The following is a 15,867-nucleotide window of genomic DNA, read 5'->3' as shown; positions in this document are numbered from 1 at the left end:
GTATTTTAACTATTTTTTTTCTTTTCTCAAATAAAGCAAATTAGGCTTAGTGAGTCCTACATGAAAGCACTGTGACGTGCAGATTGAAATAATATAATTCCCAGAAACGCTTGACAGTTTGGCATGTGATGTGCTGATTGTTAAAAACAGTTCAGAAAATACTTCCTAATATTGGTCATAAAAAGGAAAAAGCTAATCCTACTGTAAATGACATTAGGGGACATAAGTATTAGGGGAGATGCAATTTCTTGGCGACTCGTTATATAGAATTTGGTAATAATCACCATGCTTGACTGATTTTCTGACTAAAAGCAGCAGTTCTGAGAAGACGTCCATTGCATATCACAGGGGAACAGAAGCACTATGCAGCTTGAATCACAAGGATGAGAAGGAACTGGTTGTTTTTATTTCCAAAGATATGTATAAAACTTCAAGGACAAAAAGGCATTGTTACAGATTTGAATAGCAGCATAAAACTAGAACAGTTAAAAGAGAAAAAGAAAGTATTGCCGAAAACTCAGCATACCTTACAAAGAAATTGTGCTGCCTGTATAAGTACACGTATTAAGAGCCTAAAAGAACAGATTAAAATGAAACTTGGTTGTAAGTCTGAAATTCTGTAGCAATGGTTTAACTGTAATGGTGAACAGCATAGTCTTATTCTATATTAATGAATACAAGGGCATTTGGGACATCCTCTCACTATGAGATTACCAAAAGGAGGACCTTTAACACTGTAATTTGGTTACATTGTGAGCTACTATAGAACGGGGACCTTATCCATAATATAGTTTTACGGATAATGCAGGTATTTGTGTCATCTATATATATAAAAAAAAGAATTAAAGGGTATTTTGCTCCTATCACAATAGTGCACAAGTAAAACATAACTGTTTTATGTTCTAAAAAGAAACAAAGACACATTAGTGTCTGCTATCTGATCTTTATTTTGTGCCCTTCAGGTTTGGCAGAGTTATGTCCCAAATAAGCATTCAGCCATGTCACCATTATAAAAAAAAAAATAAAAAAAAATGAAACAGCAGTTTAGCTAGATTTGTTATTTTTCTTGAACTCAATGTGCCGTTAAACAGCTAGAAGAAGCAGAGTTTGGGATACACAACTCTGTGCATCAGGTCCATTGTGTTTTTTTCCTGTTCAAAGATTGAATTATTGTATGCAAATAAAAAAAAGATAAGGTGACTAGCATAGGGAGAGTGAGGTGTCATTTTTTTGTGGCCATTAGAATGATCCCCACACCTGCGCACAAAAAAAAAATAAGTTTTTAAAGCCAAGAACAAACTATTGCTTGGGTAAATAGCCCATATGCTCTAAAGGAAGGCTGGGTACAAGGGAGGGGAAGAAAAAAAAAAAAAACAAACAAAAAAAAAACACCACTATGAAGGCTGGAATTTGGGATGAAAGTAAAAATGTTGATTGTGTTATTTATCATCTTCCAAATTTGGTACATTTATGTTCTCTGTGCGTGCATGTCCAAACCTCTTCTCTTTCTGTACAGATCTTGTTTGGGAAAAGCAGATTCCAGTGCACAGATAGTCACCAAACATGACATTAGACCATTGTCCTCTTTGGAGGTGCAACATTTTTGCAGGGATTTTCAATTTTAAAGAGTCATGTACAGGTTAAATTTCGGTTTGGCTGTAGTGGACTGGCCATGGTTAAGTGGGACTATAGCAGTACATGGGTCAGGGACAGTCATTTTGGCTATGTACACATTCATAGTCGGTCCATGGCTTCCAACCAGTAGCGCTATTTTCGTAGGTCTAATACACAAACCTGTTGGGGGGGGGGGAGAGAAAAATATTTTCAGACCAGTTATGCAGTTAATTTGTGCTTCTCCCTCTACCTACCCCATCCCTGTTTCCATATTCTAAAACAAACAGATTATGGAATTTTGCAACATTTGTTAAACTCAAAACCATTAAAGGTCTGACCATCAATTCACTAGCAAATGACTACATTAAAAGCTCTGTTAAAAATTAATTTGGCAAACTCCCCCACTCCCAAAAAAGAATCTTGGGCATTTCACACACACTGACATAATACATTTGCTCACTATAGTAATAAGGGAACTCTTTTTTATATATGATGCAAAGCAAATATAAAATATACACACACACACTATATCATATATATATATATATATATATATATATATATATATATATATATATATACATATATATATACATACCGTACTTGCCGGCGTATAACACGCACCGGCGTATAACACGCACCCTCCCCAGGACCGGAAGTGAGGGAGACGTCGCTGCAAATCGTGCAGCTCTAGGATTTATCGGCGTATAACACGCAGGTAGGGTTTCAGCTTCGTATTTAGTTTTAAAAAGTGCGTGTTATACGCTGATAAATACGGTACTTATTAATCATGTTTTGTGCCAAATATGTAACATCATACGAACCACCCACAACATGGGAGGACGGCTGTGACTTATTGTATATCTAGCTGCAAATATTCCTCGCCCTGTTATATGTTTTCAGGTGTTAACCAAACCTTAGGGGAAGCACCCCACTTACCTCACATATTGCATGAGAGACTGTCGGTTAAAATGCAATGCAGTCCATGGTAAGCAATATAACTAGGGCTGCAACAACTAATCGATAAAATCGATAATAATCGATAATGAAATTCGTTGGCAACGAATTTCATTATCGATTAGTTGAATCGATTATTATCGATTATAAAATGAGGGTTTTTTCAGAGCAAACGCTCTGAAAAATCCCCCTCATTATATAATCCGTTTAGTCTGACTCACCGTCTCACAGCAGCAGCTCCTACTTACTCCCCCTCCCTGTAATCACTGTGACAACTGGCCCCGCCCCTTCCTTCTCCAGGCCAGAACCACATGGCTGTGACACTCATCTAACTGTAAGTATATGTACATATATATATGTGTATGTGTGTGTATATATTTGGGCTACTGAAAGTTAGGGGAGGTGGGGGTTAATTTAGGGGCAGTTATGGTTAGTGGGGTGTTTAGGGTTAATTTAGGGGCAGTTATGTTAATAGGGTGTTTAGGGTTAATTTAGGAGCAGCTGTGGTTAATGGGGTGTTTGGGGTTAATTTGAGGCAGTTGTGGTTAATGGTGTGTTTAGAGTTAATTTAGGGGATGCTGTGGTTGATGGGGTCTTTAGGGTTAATTTAGGGGCAGTTATGGTTAATGGGGAGTTTAGGGTTAATTTAGGGGAATCTAAATCCTGGGGGCAGTGAAGTGACATATCTGGGGGTATAAGGCATATACAGTATATAAGGCATATGTGGGGAGGGCAGTGTGGCATGTCTGGGGAGGACGGAGTGGTGTATCAGGGTGTATAAGGCATATCTGGGGGTAGAGTGGCATATCTGGGGGTAGAGAAGTGGCATGTCTGGGAGGCAGGGTGGCATGTCTGGGGAGGATGGAGTGGGGTATCGGGGATATAAGGCGTATCAGGCACAGTTGCAGATGTGGGAGGCAGCGTGGAGTGGCAGATGTGGGAGGCAGCGTGGCGTGGCATATGTGGGGAGGGCAGGGTGGCATGTCTGGGGAGGATGGAGTGGTGTTTCAGGGGGTATAAGGCGTATCAGGCACAGTGGCATGTGGGGGGTAGAGTGGAGTGGCAGATGTGGGAGGCAGCGTGGCGTGGCAGATGTGGGAGGCAGCGTGGAGTGGCAGATGTGGGAGGCAGCGTGGAGTGGTATATGTGGGAGGCAGCGTGGAGTGCTGTGGTAGGCAGCGTGGCATATGTGGGGGGGCAGCATGGCATGTCTGGGAGGCAGCGTAGCAAGCCTGGGCTCAAATGTGCATATATTGGGGGGCTGGTTGGGAAATAAAGACAAGAAATGTATTATCAAAGTTTTTTTTATTCTGCTGTTTGTATTTAACATCATTTGTTTAGTAAATTATTTTAAATAAATGAAAAATTTACATTCATTTTTTTTATCCGATTAATCGAAAAAATAATCGGCCAACTAATCGATTATTAAAATAATCGTTAGTTGCAGCCCTAAATATAACCATGAAATATTAGATAGGACTCTCCCAAACCGGGGTACCTTGACATAGTGGAAAGCTAAGCAATATATGGCCATTTAGTGTGACGGAATCCCCCATATTTATGTCTCAGATAGGTGCATTTAAGTAGTATTTACTGGGTGTGTGTTGACCTCTTGCTTTGTTGTGTCCTGCTATATAGTCATACACTGAAACATTCACTGTTCTAACTACAAATGTGAATGTACATATTTACATAGATATATAGTTACTTGCAGATACTGGCATAATATATAAAAACAAAATCATACTTACTGAACCATCTGACGCACTTGCTCCAACTTTGTCCCCTGCTGCATTCCAACAAACCTCAAATATTCCCCCTGTTCCCCGATAGCTGTGAACTAATGCACCCGTCTAAAATGTGACAAAACAAATAAGAAAATGAATAAAGACTACTGACAACTTGAAAAGTGATTTTTTTTGCCCACAATGTCTAAATAGCATTCTACTACAATCCTAGTACGACCATTCCATAACATGTGATTTTCCCATTATCTGAAAGCCAGTTCAGCATTATCCCGTTGTTAACTCACGTATGAATAGCTAGCGTGCAGATCCAACAACAAAGTGCTGGCACATACCTGTGTGTTCCAGATGTGTACACATTTATCAAAGGAACCACTGGCCAGGTATCGCCCATCAGGGCTAAAGGCTACACTGTACACTGGCTCCTGATGTTTGGTCAGCGTGTGAATGCAGATTCCTCTATCCACATCCCACAATCTAACTGTAGAATCAAATGATGCACTGTAAGAGAAGAAAATATATATAAATACAATAAAACAGCAACACATGGCTAGGTCAAAGGCATGTCATATGAGCTGCAACTGAAAACTAAAATTTGCACTAAAACTAAAAATATTGAAGAATATTATTTACTGAAATTCAGAACACTAAGCTAATTGATACCTATGTGGACACGGAAGCTAAAAAAAAAAATTTAGTGTTAATGAGTACTTCACCATCACAATTCCTTGCTGGCCACGTTTGTCGGTGTGTAAAGAATGAAAACCAACTTCATTTACAAAGAATAGGATTTACCTTGCCAACATCAGATTAGCGTTTGGATTGTTTGTTCCCGGCCCAGTGGGGCTCCACTTAATGGTATAAATCTCTTTGTTGTGTGCTTGCAAATCATGAACACAAGTGTCTTGCTTCATACTCCAGATCTGTAATAAAATACAGGTAATTACCAGAAAACATCTTTAAAAAGGGTCTTAGGACATCAGTGCCATATTTTATGTAAGTACAAGAAAGTTAGGACTTATTCTTATGAAGACAGATCTATGATTGTTGACACATATACTAACACAAAAGCGGATGTCAGAAATGACACTAACTAGACAGCTTGCTTGATAAATCATCACTTAAACAAAAGTAAATGTTTTCCAAGTTCGTTATTCAGTGCCAGACCTTTACAGATGATCCCTTACGCAAGGCAGAAAATGTGCAGGGGTTCCACACTGCAAATAAGTATACTCTTAATATTGTACTACAGTATTTGTGCTGTTTAACCCACTCTGATGAATTTAACAAAGCGTAGCATTAAAAATATCGGTGTTGAACAGCCAATCCTTTGCCCGAATTTATGTCATTTCTATTTTTCTCATGTAACAGAATATTGTTGTTACCACAGAAATTGAAAAAGGCTACTTGAATGCTTCTGTTGATTTTGTGTGATTAAACTTAAAGAAATAATAAAATGAAACATCTGCTACGGTATTCAAACAACATGCAAAAGAGCTTGATTTATGTTCCCGTGTCTCTACAATATACCTTTAATGTCATATCATCAGAACAGGACGCCAGAAGGTTGCCAGTAGGATCCCATTTTATTGCATTCACTTCATTCTGGAGAGAAAGACACAAGTGACATACTTAATGAGTGGAAATATGATACATTTCACCAAACTGAAGCTAGTTTGCATTGCATAACAAATATGTTGCAAAAGATTAAACATATATAGTACACACACTCTTTATCTAGTCCATGACACTTACCTAGCTCGTCACTTTAGTCAAGTCACACAAGGATTGAATATACTAAACTGTAAAAAATTAACTTTAGTGGAAGACAATGGTCGTGTTCTCAATGTATTCCTTTAACTGCCAATAAACATGCAGACTTTGGAATATTACATATATAATCGAGGTAATAGTTGCAGGATATGTGACCCAGCATTGGAAACACAGCAGCATTAGTAGACAAGAAAAAAAAATACACACTAATGGCCAACATTGGGCATTGTTTGCTGTTGAGAAATACTTTTTGGGTGTGTTTTAAGGTCCAGAGCCAGCAGACAAATATGAAAGTTATTTCTTGGTATGCCAACATCAACATCTAGTCCTAAATATTCTGTACTTGCCAAACCGAAAAAATGTTCAACAATTATTATAATACTAGTTAGCCTAAGGTATATAATAGCCAGTTACAATATAACAAGTATGCAGGCATTACATTTTACTTTTAATTTAAAGAGAGGGAACAACCTCCAACGCAGAAGTCCGAGACTGAATTCTAAAAAGCTTAAGCTTTCAAGTTAAATATGGTACTCACAGTATGTCCCTGGAATGTTTTTATCGGCCTGTCTTGCTGCAACTTACAGACATGGATGCACATATCTGTACTACATGATGCAAAAGTATTGTTACTTTGCCAGTCCACATCTAATGCTGGTGCTAAAATAAAGAAAAATAAAATAGTAAAATTAAGAGACGCATAAACACCATAGTGTAAAAAGAATAAAAACAAAACAAAACACAACATAACCATCATCATGCACATAATCTAAAATACTTTGCATCTACCAAACACTCAAGACATATCAGAAGAATAGCATTACGTAGTATGGCATAACTATTTAATAAAGAATATGTGGAACTGCCTCAATTACAAGATTTGATTTTATATACAATACACATACGTATGGTTAATCATGAAGAGATACTACAATATTTGTATCAATCCGTTTTGGAAACGGGGCGACTCTTGCTACTTGTTAAAGGAAAATGAAAACTGTTTCTCGGTCAAGTGTCACCCATGGGCCTCAGATGCCGCCAGTGAATTCTCCTCGAGCGAGCAACAGGTTTCAGGATTCAATCAAAATGCCACCTACCTGCTAGGAAAGCTAACAGGTCATGGCAGGGGCCAAACTGCTCTGCAGAGCATTTCAGGGCACTGGGAGGTACTTATTTTGTCCCCCCCTCCACATTAATTGGAGGGGTGTAATGACTACTCATTTACAACTGAAACAAAGACCCATGTTAAAGGAAATGTAGATCGTTACTAAGTATGTAAGGCAATAATATTTACCAGAATGGAAAGGAAACTGCTGCTTTGCTTCTCCTGTGTGTGCATCCCAAATAATTGTTGTCTGGGAAAAAAGAACATAGGAGAAAATTATGACTTTTTTTTCACCTTGAACTAAAAAGCATCTACCCATGTAATCAGGAAAGTCTGTAAATGTAATTTCAACAGAGTCTTAATTAGCAAGCATACTTTCAAGTAATAACATTCAACAAAAAAAAACTTAAGTATTTTAACAATCAAGTTTCGTTGGATATTTCTGCAACATTATACTGGAAAAATGGGAGCAAAATATACCAGGCATAATGGGAGTGATGTATGAATCGAGTGTGTTTTTTTTTTTTTTTTTAGACATACTGTTAAATCAAGCTGCATGTTACAGTTATAAATAGCAACTAGCCAAAATGACTATTTACTTGGGAAGAAGTAGCCCAGCATGCTTTCACATAACCACGCAGAAATATTTTAAAGATTTTAGGTGATTAGCCTCTCAGGGATGACTGAATACACATTTTGCTCTCTAACCAGGAAGGACATGTGCACAATGATGTCTGTTAAAGGGAAAATTTAAAGGAAAACCCACATCCTTTAAAATAAAATACTAATATTTCACTTCAAAATAGTTCTAGTGATATCATTTTCTATTTCAAAATCTTCTATTTTCTATTTACACAATCTGATTGTAGCAGCTATAAAGTAGCTTTTTGTATGTTTAAGTCTGTCATTGCATCCCATTTTACTAGACAAACACCAATTCTTATAATTCCATTTTAAACATAATGTCTCAGTCTAACCCATATATCCCCCACCCCCCATACATTTAAGAAGGCAGGAAGGCACAAACTTACCTTATCTACTCCTGCACTCAGAATAAAGTTTCCTTTCTTGTTCCATTTCAATGCAAATATGGGTCCTTTATGTTGCCCCAAGGTGCTTGCAAGATTTCCTACAAGATTTGATAAAGTTATTACTGATCTGTTAATCCTAAAGGCAAAATACTAATTGCGTGATAAGTAAATATAGAGGATGTTAAGAAATAACGGGGTAGAAAACAAAGGTTGAACTTGATTCAACTGTTTAAATTGCTGTACGAGTAAATTGCTTATGTTGACTTAAAATGTCTTCTTTACAGCCAGCAGGATAGACTTCATATAAAATTGGGTTTTCCATATTGCTTTCAACTATCTTCTATGAACCATCTTCTAAAGGGAACTTACTATTAAGGTTTAGAATAAAAAACCATGGGGGAAAAAAAGTTATTCATTAGTATAATCATTTTAAATAGCAGCAAATATCAAATACCAGATGAATGCCTACAATGTAGACCCCCAGGCTCTTATCATAAAACCCCATATTGGCAGCAAGTCAGTCACAAAATTCTTAGAGCAGAGTAATGTACAGAAAGAATTAAACTGTTATTACCATCTTTAGTCCATATTCTGGCAAAGCCATCATATGATCCAGTTGCTAGAAGTGTTCCTTCACTCTGCATGCAAAAGAAAAGAAAAGCATTACAGATGTAAATAGTTTGCAAACCAGGGCCATCTTCTCCATCTGCACCAGCATGTCTTAATGGGTTAATCTTACTATCAAATTTTATCTTGTCAATTGTAACCTTATTGTTCACGAAATCTGTTGATGCTCTATAAATAAATGTAATGACTGCCACAACTGTCTGGTCTATTCTCCAGAATAATTGAAGCTTGAGAGCGGGGCTCTCTACCTAATGCATCAGTTTGTCTTAGTCTGCTAATTCTAGACTATATGTATTTTAAGAAGGGCACTATATAAATAAAAGATAACAATAATGTACATACATTCCAATCTAAAGAGGTTACATCCTTGTTGCTTGGAACATCTTGTCCTCCTTCTCGAATACAGTGTCGAAGCACAAGCTGCGTTGACCCACTAGTGCTATTCTCACTAAGATTCCATATCCGGGCTGTTGAATCGCCTGACCTAAATGCAAAAGGTTCAGAGTGGTGTATACACATACATACATACATATACACACACACATATATACACTAACTTCACATGTATTATACCGATTCCTTGGTGTCAGTAAAGAAAATTGTGTTAGCTTCTCTTAACACAATTTTAGACAAATAATCAGGCAATACATTTGTTTCACATACATACATACATACACACACATATATATATATCTATATCTATATCTATATATATCTATCTATATCTATCTATATATATAGATATATATATATATATATATATATATATATAAAAGATAGCACTATCCATGTTATAGTAGTGCCTGTCATGGTCTTGATTCAAGGGCAGTTGCTGACAAGGAAAACTTGCTGGGAGCTAAATGTAGGAGTTGTAGGTATAGAAGCAATTTACAGACTGTGTATTATTCCAGCACAATGTTTTCTGTCATATTTATCAAAACGAACACTGTTGAAAATGTAAATTGATTTTGGAACATAAGATGTTAATGAAACGCATATGTGGCCTAGTTTTATGACAGGGCTAAACCCCAATTAGTAATAACTGTGATGGGAAATGCCCTGACTAAACTCAGAAACATGGTTGTATATTGTACACTGCACCTTAAAAAGGTACATTTAAATAGAAAACAACTTCTACTAAGCAAGTGAAAGGGGCGCACAGAGTATTTACACGTCTAAAACGTACACATTTTCACACAGAAAATAATTTAGAAATCTTTAAAAAGTTCTAAACAGTATTTGCACCAAAGAAAGTTGAAACATTTATCTAAAAGCTACTCAGAAAAACCACAGAATTTATTTCAATAAATACACCTGCGCTACCAATCGTGATTATTTTATATACATTTAACAGCATTGCATATTTACGGTTTTAAAATGGATGTCTAATTCTGCAATTACATATACAAATGGACCTTATAGAAAGATGCCAATTCTATACATTACAGTTACGTCAAGACTAATATTAGGCGTTTCCATGTATTAATACGTTACTGAACTAATGGGACTTTTCTTTCTTCGATCTCATCGGAAGCACAATGGTTTTTCTTTTGTCTGATTAGACACCTATTAGTTAAACCAGCAACACATTGGGATCTGATTAAGCAATAAGACTGCTAAATGTATACAAGTAATTCTGTAGTTACTGATGATTATGTGTATACGTACACCAGGAGCTGAATAGCTTACTAGCCTTTTTAATGATTTCTCTTTGATTAGAAAATATTCTTCTCTGTATAACCGATATCATTTGCTTACACAAGATTTCCAGCAAATCTCTACAAAAGAGCTTTTTTTTTGGAGATTATACAACAAAAAATAAAAACTTACCCTGAGGCTAGTAGATCACTAACTGGGTTCCAGGCACAGATAAACACTTCTGACTCGTGACCACGTAATACCACCGCCTTGCTAGAAGGAATTTCAACATCTCCATCAACTTCCATCATATCTGTGTGGTTATCTGCGTGCAACAGAGAAATCACAGGCCTTTAAAGAATCTTTAAAGATATTCGTCAAGGGACTTCAATATATCCTCTATATGAGCTCAACACTGAAATGTTACTCAAATGGACATTTGTGATGGCGCTACTCCCAGGGAAACACACAAAGAGACAATAGTTTAAACATCTTTTTACATTTAGTGGTCGTACAATATAGATTTTACACATGTGCTTTAAGTCAGTAAGAATCAAGTTAGCCTGAGTTGATAAAGTATAGATACAGCTCAACAAAACTGAATCTGATGGGATATATGCTTGCTTAACAAAGATTAAATATGACAGGGGCGTGCAACATGCGGCCCTCCAGCTGCTGCAGGACTACATCTCCCATAATGCTCTTTCAGCTAAGGGGCTACCTGAGGAGTATGGGAGATGAAGTCCTGCTGCGGTTGGAGGGCCGCAGGTTGGACACCCTTGAAATATGACTTATTGTAGGGAAAAAAAAATACCCAAATTGCAAAAATGCATATTCTCATAGAAAAGAAAGTGAAAAGTCTGTAATTAAAGAAAGCAAAAAAAAAAAGCATGGGCAGAAAGTCTGTTTCCCGCTAATACCCCCCCCCCAAAAAAAAACTACACTAAACTGAGAATATTGACATTTAGAAAGTATGGGGTTTTCATGTTCATTAAATTTACCATCAAGGAGATAATGATCCAAGTAACACCTAACTGAAAAGTATACGATTAAAACATTTGCTCTAAATAAATGGATTGCATGAACAATATGCATCTGTTAGAGGGTAATACACTATGTGATGCAGATAAAATATGAAAAAATAGATATGAGTAAATACAAAGATACGAATAAGATACTGTCAAAATATACCAAGTACAGGACCATAAGTTAATTTTATAGACCAAAATTGTACCTCTTGCTGTTCTCAACAGTGGCCATATTTCCCTTTAAAGTAAGGGCGCTTACACTTTCGACTGCATAGCAATAAATAATTTGGTAGCCACCAATTAGCGTGTCCCTCAATCTTTTGTTGGCACATGCAGGAGAACAGTTACAAATAAACAGTAATAATGCAACCGTTTCAGCAGTACGAGAAACATAGGTTACCATTTTCTGCTTAGAAATCCAGAGGCTGGCTATAAAAACTATTCTCTGATGCTTAGCGACGATAACGGCGGTTTTCAATGAACCTGGCTTGTTACGGCTGGCGTCTTAATTGCTGTACTGTACGTGAACCAGCAGGGGATGCTCCCAGCTCATATTAGAACACAATCCTTTGTTTTAATAGATAACGCGATTATGTTTTTACCAAGCAGCATCCATCCCCCATGTAAACTGCCTGATGGGAAACCCCAAATTCAGAAGCATTATTCTGAGCAGAGCTCTAATTAACAGGTATTAACATTTTAACCAAGCTTGGTCTTCCTAATTAAGATAACCGGCATTCCCCAGCCAGGGATATAGACAGTTAAGGCCACAAGCTTGATATATATATATATATATATATATATTTTATTATTTTGTTATTCATTAATGAAAAAAAGATCACAAAAACGTAGGCACTAGCGCTATTTTTTTTTTTAGGAGCTACTCAAATAATTGAATCTGTTCTAACCAGCTATTTTAACCACTTAAGGATTGTTAAAATGCGGATTGTTTTTGCCTTTTACCCTGGAACTCAAATTATAATGAAATACGACAATTTCGATTTGGAAAATGTGTCCTGTTATTTTATTTCATAAACATTCTGAAGATCTTTTGCAAAAATACCACAGGGATTCACAAAGCATTCCCTGTTACTAAAACAAAGGACCGCTCTATGGGTAAAGTGATTAAAAACATTAAATTATTAATAAGCCTCCGCCACACACACACACACACACACACACACACACACACACACACACACACACACACACACACACACACACATATATATATATAGTGTAATTATTTTTATCTGATGACAAATCAATGGTTAGCTTTGCTATGGATGTTTACGAGCTGGTTAAATGGCTTTTATTCTAATGAAATACTTATTGACCAGTTCTACAAGCTTCCAGTGTTGGCGAATTGTGTTTTTCCCCTCAAAGTTTGGCATTTCATCTTAAGTAGGACTGGACAAATCTACGCATTCAGCAGTCAGTAATATTAATATACACAAAGACAAATATTTAATCTTTTTTATATATATATATGCTGATTGTTTTTTTGTTTTGTATTGAACTTTTATTGTTAAACCAGCAGGGAACACTGACAAAGCACTAATACCAAGTGTCACACCCCATAGGAACCGTAAACATCTCTCTTTGGGGAGCATTTTATAATTGCTTTAAAACAGCAGAAGTCAAGCGTGAGCTTAGCCATCAAGACTGAGCAAGTAAAACATGCAGCGGACGACCAAATTAAATTTCACAGTCTACATCCATGTCTTTTGTGCTGCTGAAATAAAGTAATAAGGATGCTTTATAAGATTTTGCAGAATATGTGAACATAAAACAGAACTTGTATTCTGAAAGACGTAAGGACATCATAGGACGGAGCTATTCTAGAATGACGATGAGAAACTTGACATTCAACTCTGTGGATTAACTTGATGCAAAGAGATAGTCTATTTGGTGGGCAAGGAGGCTTTCTAGAGGTAGGAAAGCCCGTTGAATTTTATATAAAATAGTCAATTAGGTTTCTTTTGATAATTTGAAATTTACATTCTTCAGGTTTTATTAGTTTCCCTAACCCCACTAGACAGGACTTAAACACAACTGTTTATTAACATAGAAAGTGACCGCAGATAAGAACCACTCGGCCCACCCAGTCTGCCCAACTTTAGAACTATTACAATATTACAATTGTACAGACCATGGACGTAGGAAATATCAGGTTGTACCAGCCGAGTATCATTTACTTTGCAAACAAATACACCTCTTGATACAACCAAAAGTATTCAGTATTCGGTGATTAAAACTTCAGAAAAATATTGAGCCCAGTCACTAAGTTTCTGAATACACCTACTTGCTAGTGCATGCCCTCCATTCTCCTCCCCGTTAGCTGCATTTTCACCATTCTTTGTTGATGGCTGTTGGTTGTTTGTTGTGGCGGCAGCAGCGGCGGCTGCAGCAGCGGCGGCGGCGGCAGCAGCAGCTTGTTGCTGTGCAAGTTTGTCTCTGTATGCCTGCTGTCTTGTCTGCACCACATCAGGCATAACCGCATCAATCAGGGACAGAGACTCAATCGGCCTGCCATCAAACAAGGTGCCATCCTAAGAAACCAAATGAAAAGTAAACAAAGGCATCTGCTTGTATTTCTTCAAAACTATTGTTCACAGAAGTATATGACAATTATTTTTCTATATACATTTCATGGAGCGGTTTCCCTTAACCTGAACAGCAGAAACTGCTGTGTACAACATTATAGCAAGTAATGGGTGACAATTCAAATATCCCATAGTAAAACATCAGACAGAAATAGTTCTACAACCTAATGAAAATATTTCAGTGTTATGTGAGATACACATTTAAAATTTTCTTTGATTGGCTTGTAAAGTGCCAATTACACCTGACAATGGCCAATAAAGCACAGCATCCATTAACCAAATGCAAATCAATAAAAATAGGCAGAAATATAATTCCATAGGCCCTACCGGATGAACTTCAACTAACTGATAGCGCTGACAGCAAACCAAACTAGCACATACCTCATTAATGCTAACTTCAGCCTCCACGTACTGCAAGCCTTTCTGAATGATAGAGATTAAAGCAGCTGGTGGCACCAGGGCACCATTGATATTAGACTGGCTGATATGGCTCTCTATACCGAAAGTAAATGCTGAATGGGAAAATCCTATAGTAAAGAAAAAAGCTCACGTTAATGATACAGTAAGACTTGGTTATATTCATATTTAGTGATCTAACATGTTGATGCTTTACTAAAGTTTATAAGCAGATTAACTGTTATGCTGAGGACATTTATAAGATTAAAGACACAAAATAAAGTTCTATAAAGCTACTCACCTGATTCTTGTAGATATCTGTACACCAAGAAGTTAACTTCATCACTGCTTATACTCATCTTTATGCCCACTTAAACCATGAGTTCACAGCAAAGATTGTTATTCCCTGGAAAAAGGTACAACCACCAAATAAATTAGAGGAAAATCAAAAGTTGGGCTACTTACAATATATTTTGTGTTTTAATACGTTTGTGGTTACACAATGCTTAAAACGTATCTACTATATGTTATTATATGCCCAACACATTGTATAAACACATAACGCAACTAGCTGTGGTATGGGATCTGCTGGTGTAAAGCAGCGTGGAAATGGCCCACGGCTGCTCCGTACTAACGTGTATGTGACAAGCCCGTTTCAGAGGGTAAAAGGAATGGCTTACCAGAGAAAACAGGCCGTGCCGCGATCTTGAAATTCAGTGATTACAGGACTCAAAGTAGCATCCCCTGAAAAAAATACAATTTACATTCAACACATACAGGTATATTATAGTTCACAACATATAATACCCACATTTCAGACCGTGTTTGAAACCAAAAGGCGCTTTGAATCATCCATTGGTATTGGTACGCGGTTTAGGAAGCACCACAGCAGCTCACAGAATGGCAAGAACATTACACTGGTTCTTACGGGGGTTATACAAAATACACACCAGAAACACTTTTTAAATACTTCGAGCATCATACAAAATATTCATGAAAACACTGAACTCCCTTTGTAGAGTAGGTGTCCCCAATACATTGTGAGGATGCGACTCAAAACATTTGTTTCACCTAACATACTACCAGCATTTTGACCTTCATCTTTTAGGAGACAAACCAAAAGTGTATAATTTTGTCTAATGACAGCAATTTAAATACCAGGAAGACTCCCATAGACTGGTCCAGCATAAGAAGCGGCGTAGGTAACAAAATCAAACTCGGCAGAATTAGAAAATCCCTAGTTGCAAGGAGCACGGTTCTTCCATACAGCGTTCATGTATGTGCATCAAATGTATCTCTATGGTGCTTGTGGCTAGAATTTATATATATATATATATATATATATAT

General features: G+C 37.0%; 1 protein-coding gene across 3 annotated transcripts in view; it reads right to left on the bottom strand.

The window, feature by feature from the left end:
• Window positions 1–1,409: 1,409 nt before the first annotated feature.
• TBL1XR1 (TBL1X/Y related 1) overlaps window positions 1,410–15,867 on the bottom strand; it is a 45,890-nt gene continuing 31,432 nt past the window's right edge. For all 3 annotated transcript variants that reach the window (XM_053458910.1, XM_053458912.1, XM_053458911.1), the window contains 15 exons: window positions 15,201–15,264; window positions 14,822–14,926; window positions 14,506–14,651; window positions 13,824–14,070; window positions 10,683–10,815; window positions 9,195–9,336; window positions 8,800–8,863; window positions 8,226–8,323; window positions 7,384–7,444; window positions 6,628–6,749; window positions 5,847–5,921; window positions 5,112–5,239; window positions 4,652–4,817; window positions 4,323–4,424; window positions 1,410–1,794 (listed from right to left, as the gene is read on the bottom strand). In XM_053458910.1, the coding sequence (XP_053314885.1) occupies window positions 1,768–1,794; window positions 4,323–4,424; window positions 4,652–4,817; window positions 5,112–5,239; window positions 5,847–5,921; window positions 6,628–6,749; window positions 7,384–7,444; window positions 8,226–8,323; window positions 8,800–8,863; window positions 9,195–9,336; window positions 10,683–10,815; window positions 13,824–14,070; window positions 14,506–14,651; window positions 14,822–14,879 (1,569 nt within the window). In that variant the 5' untranslated portion in view covers window positions 14,880–14,926; window positions 15,201–15,264 and the 3' untranslated portion in view covers window positions 1,410–1,767. The remainder of the gene's footprint in view (window positions 1,795–4,322; window positions 4,425–4,651; window positions 4,818–5,111; window positions 5,240–5,846; window positions 5,922–6,627; window positions 6,750–7,383; window positions 7,445–8,225; window positions 8,324–8,799; window positions 8,864–9,194; window positions 9,337–10,682; window positions 10,816–13,823; window positions 14,071–14,505; window positions 14,652–14,821; window positions 14,927–15,200; window positions 15,265–15,867) is intronic.

The sequence above is a fragment of the Spea bombifrons genome, chromosome 3, assembly GCF_027358695.1.
Source record: "Spea bombifrons isolate aSpeBom1 chromosome 3, aSpeBom1.2.pri, whole genome shotgun sequence".
In the NCBI taxonomy this organism is placed as follows: Eukaryota; Metazoa; Chordata; class Amphibia; order Anura; family Pelobatidae; genus Spea; species Spea bombifrons.
The sequence above is the reverse complement of the archived record's forward strand: the minus strand, read 5'-3'. Positions and strand labels throughout refer to the sequence as shown.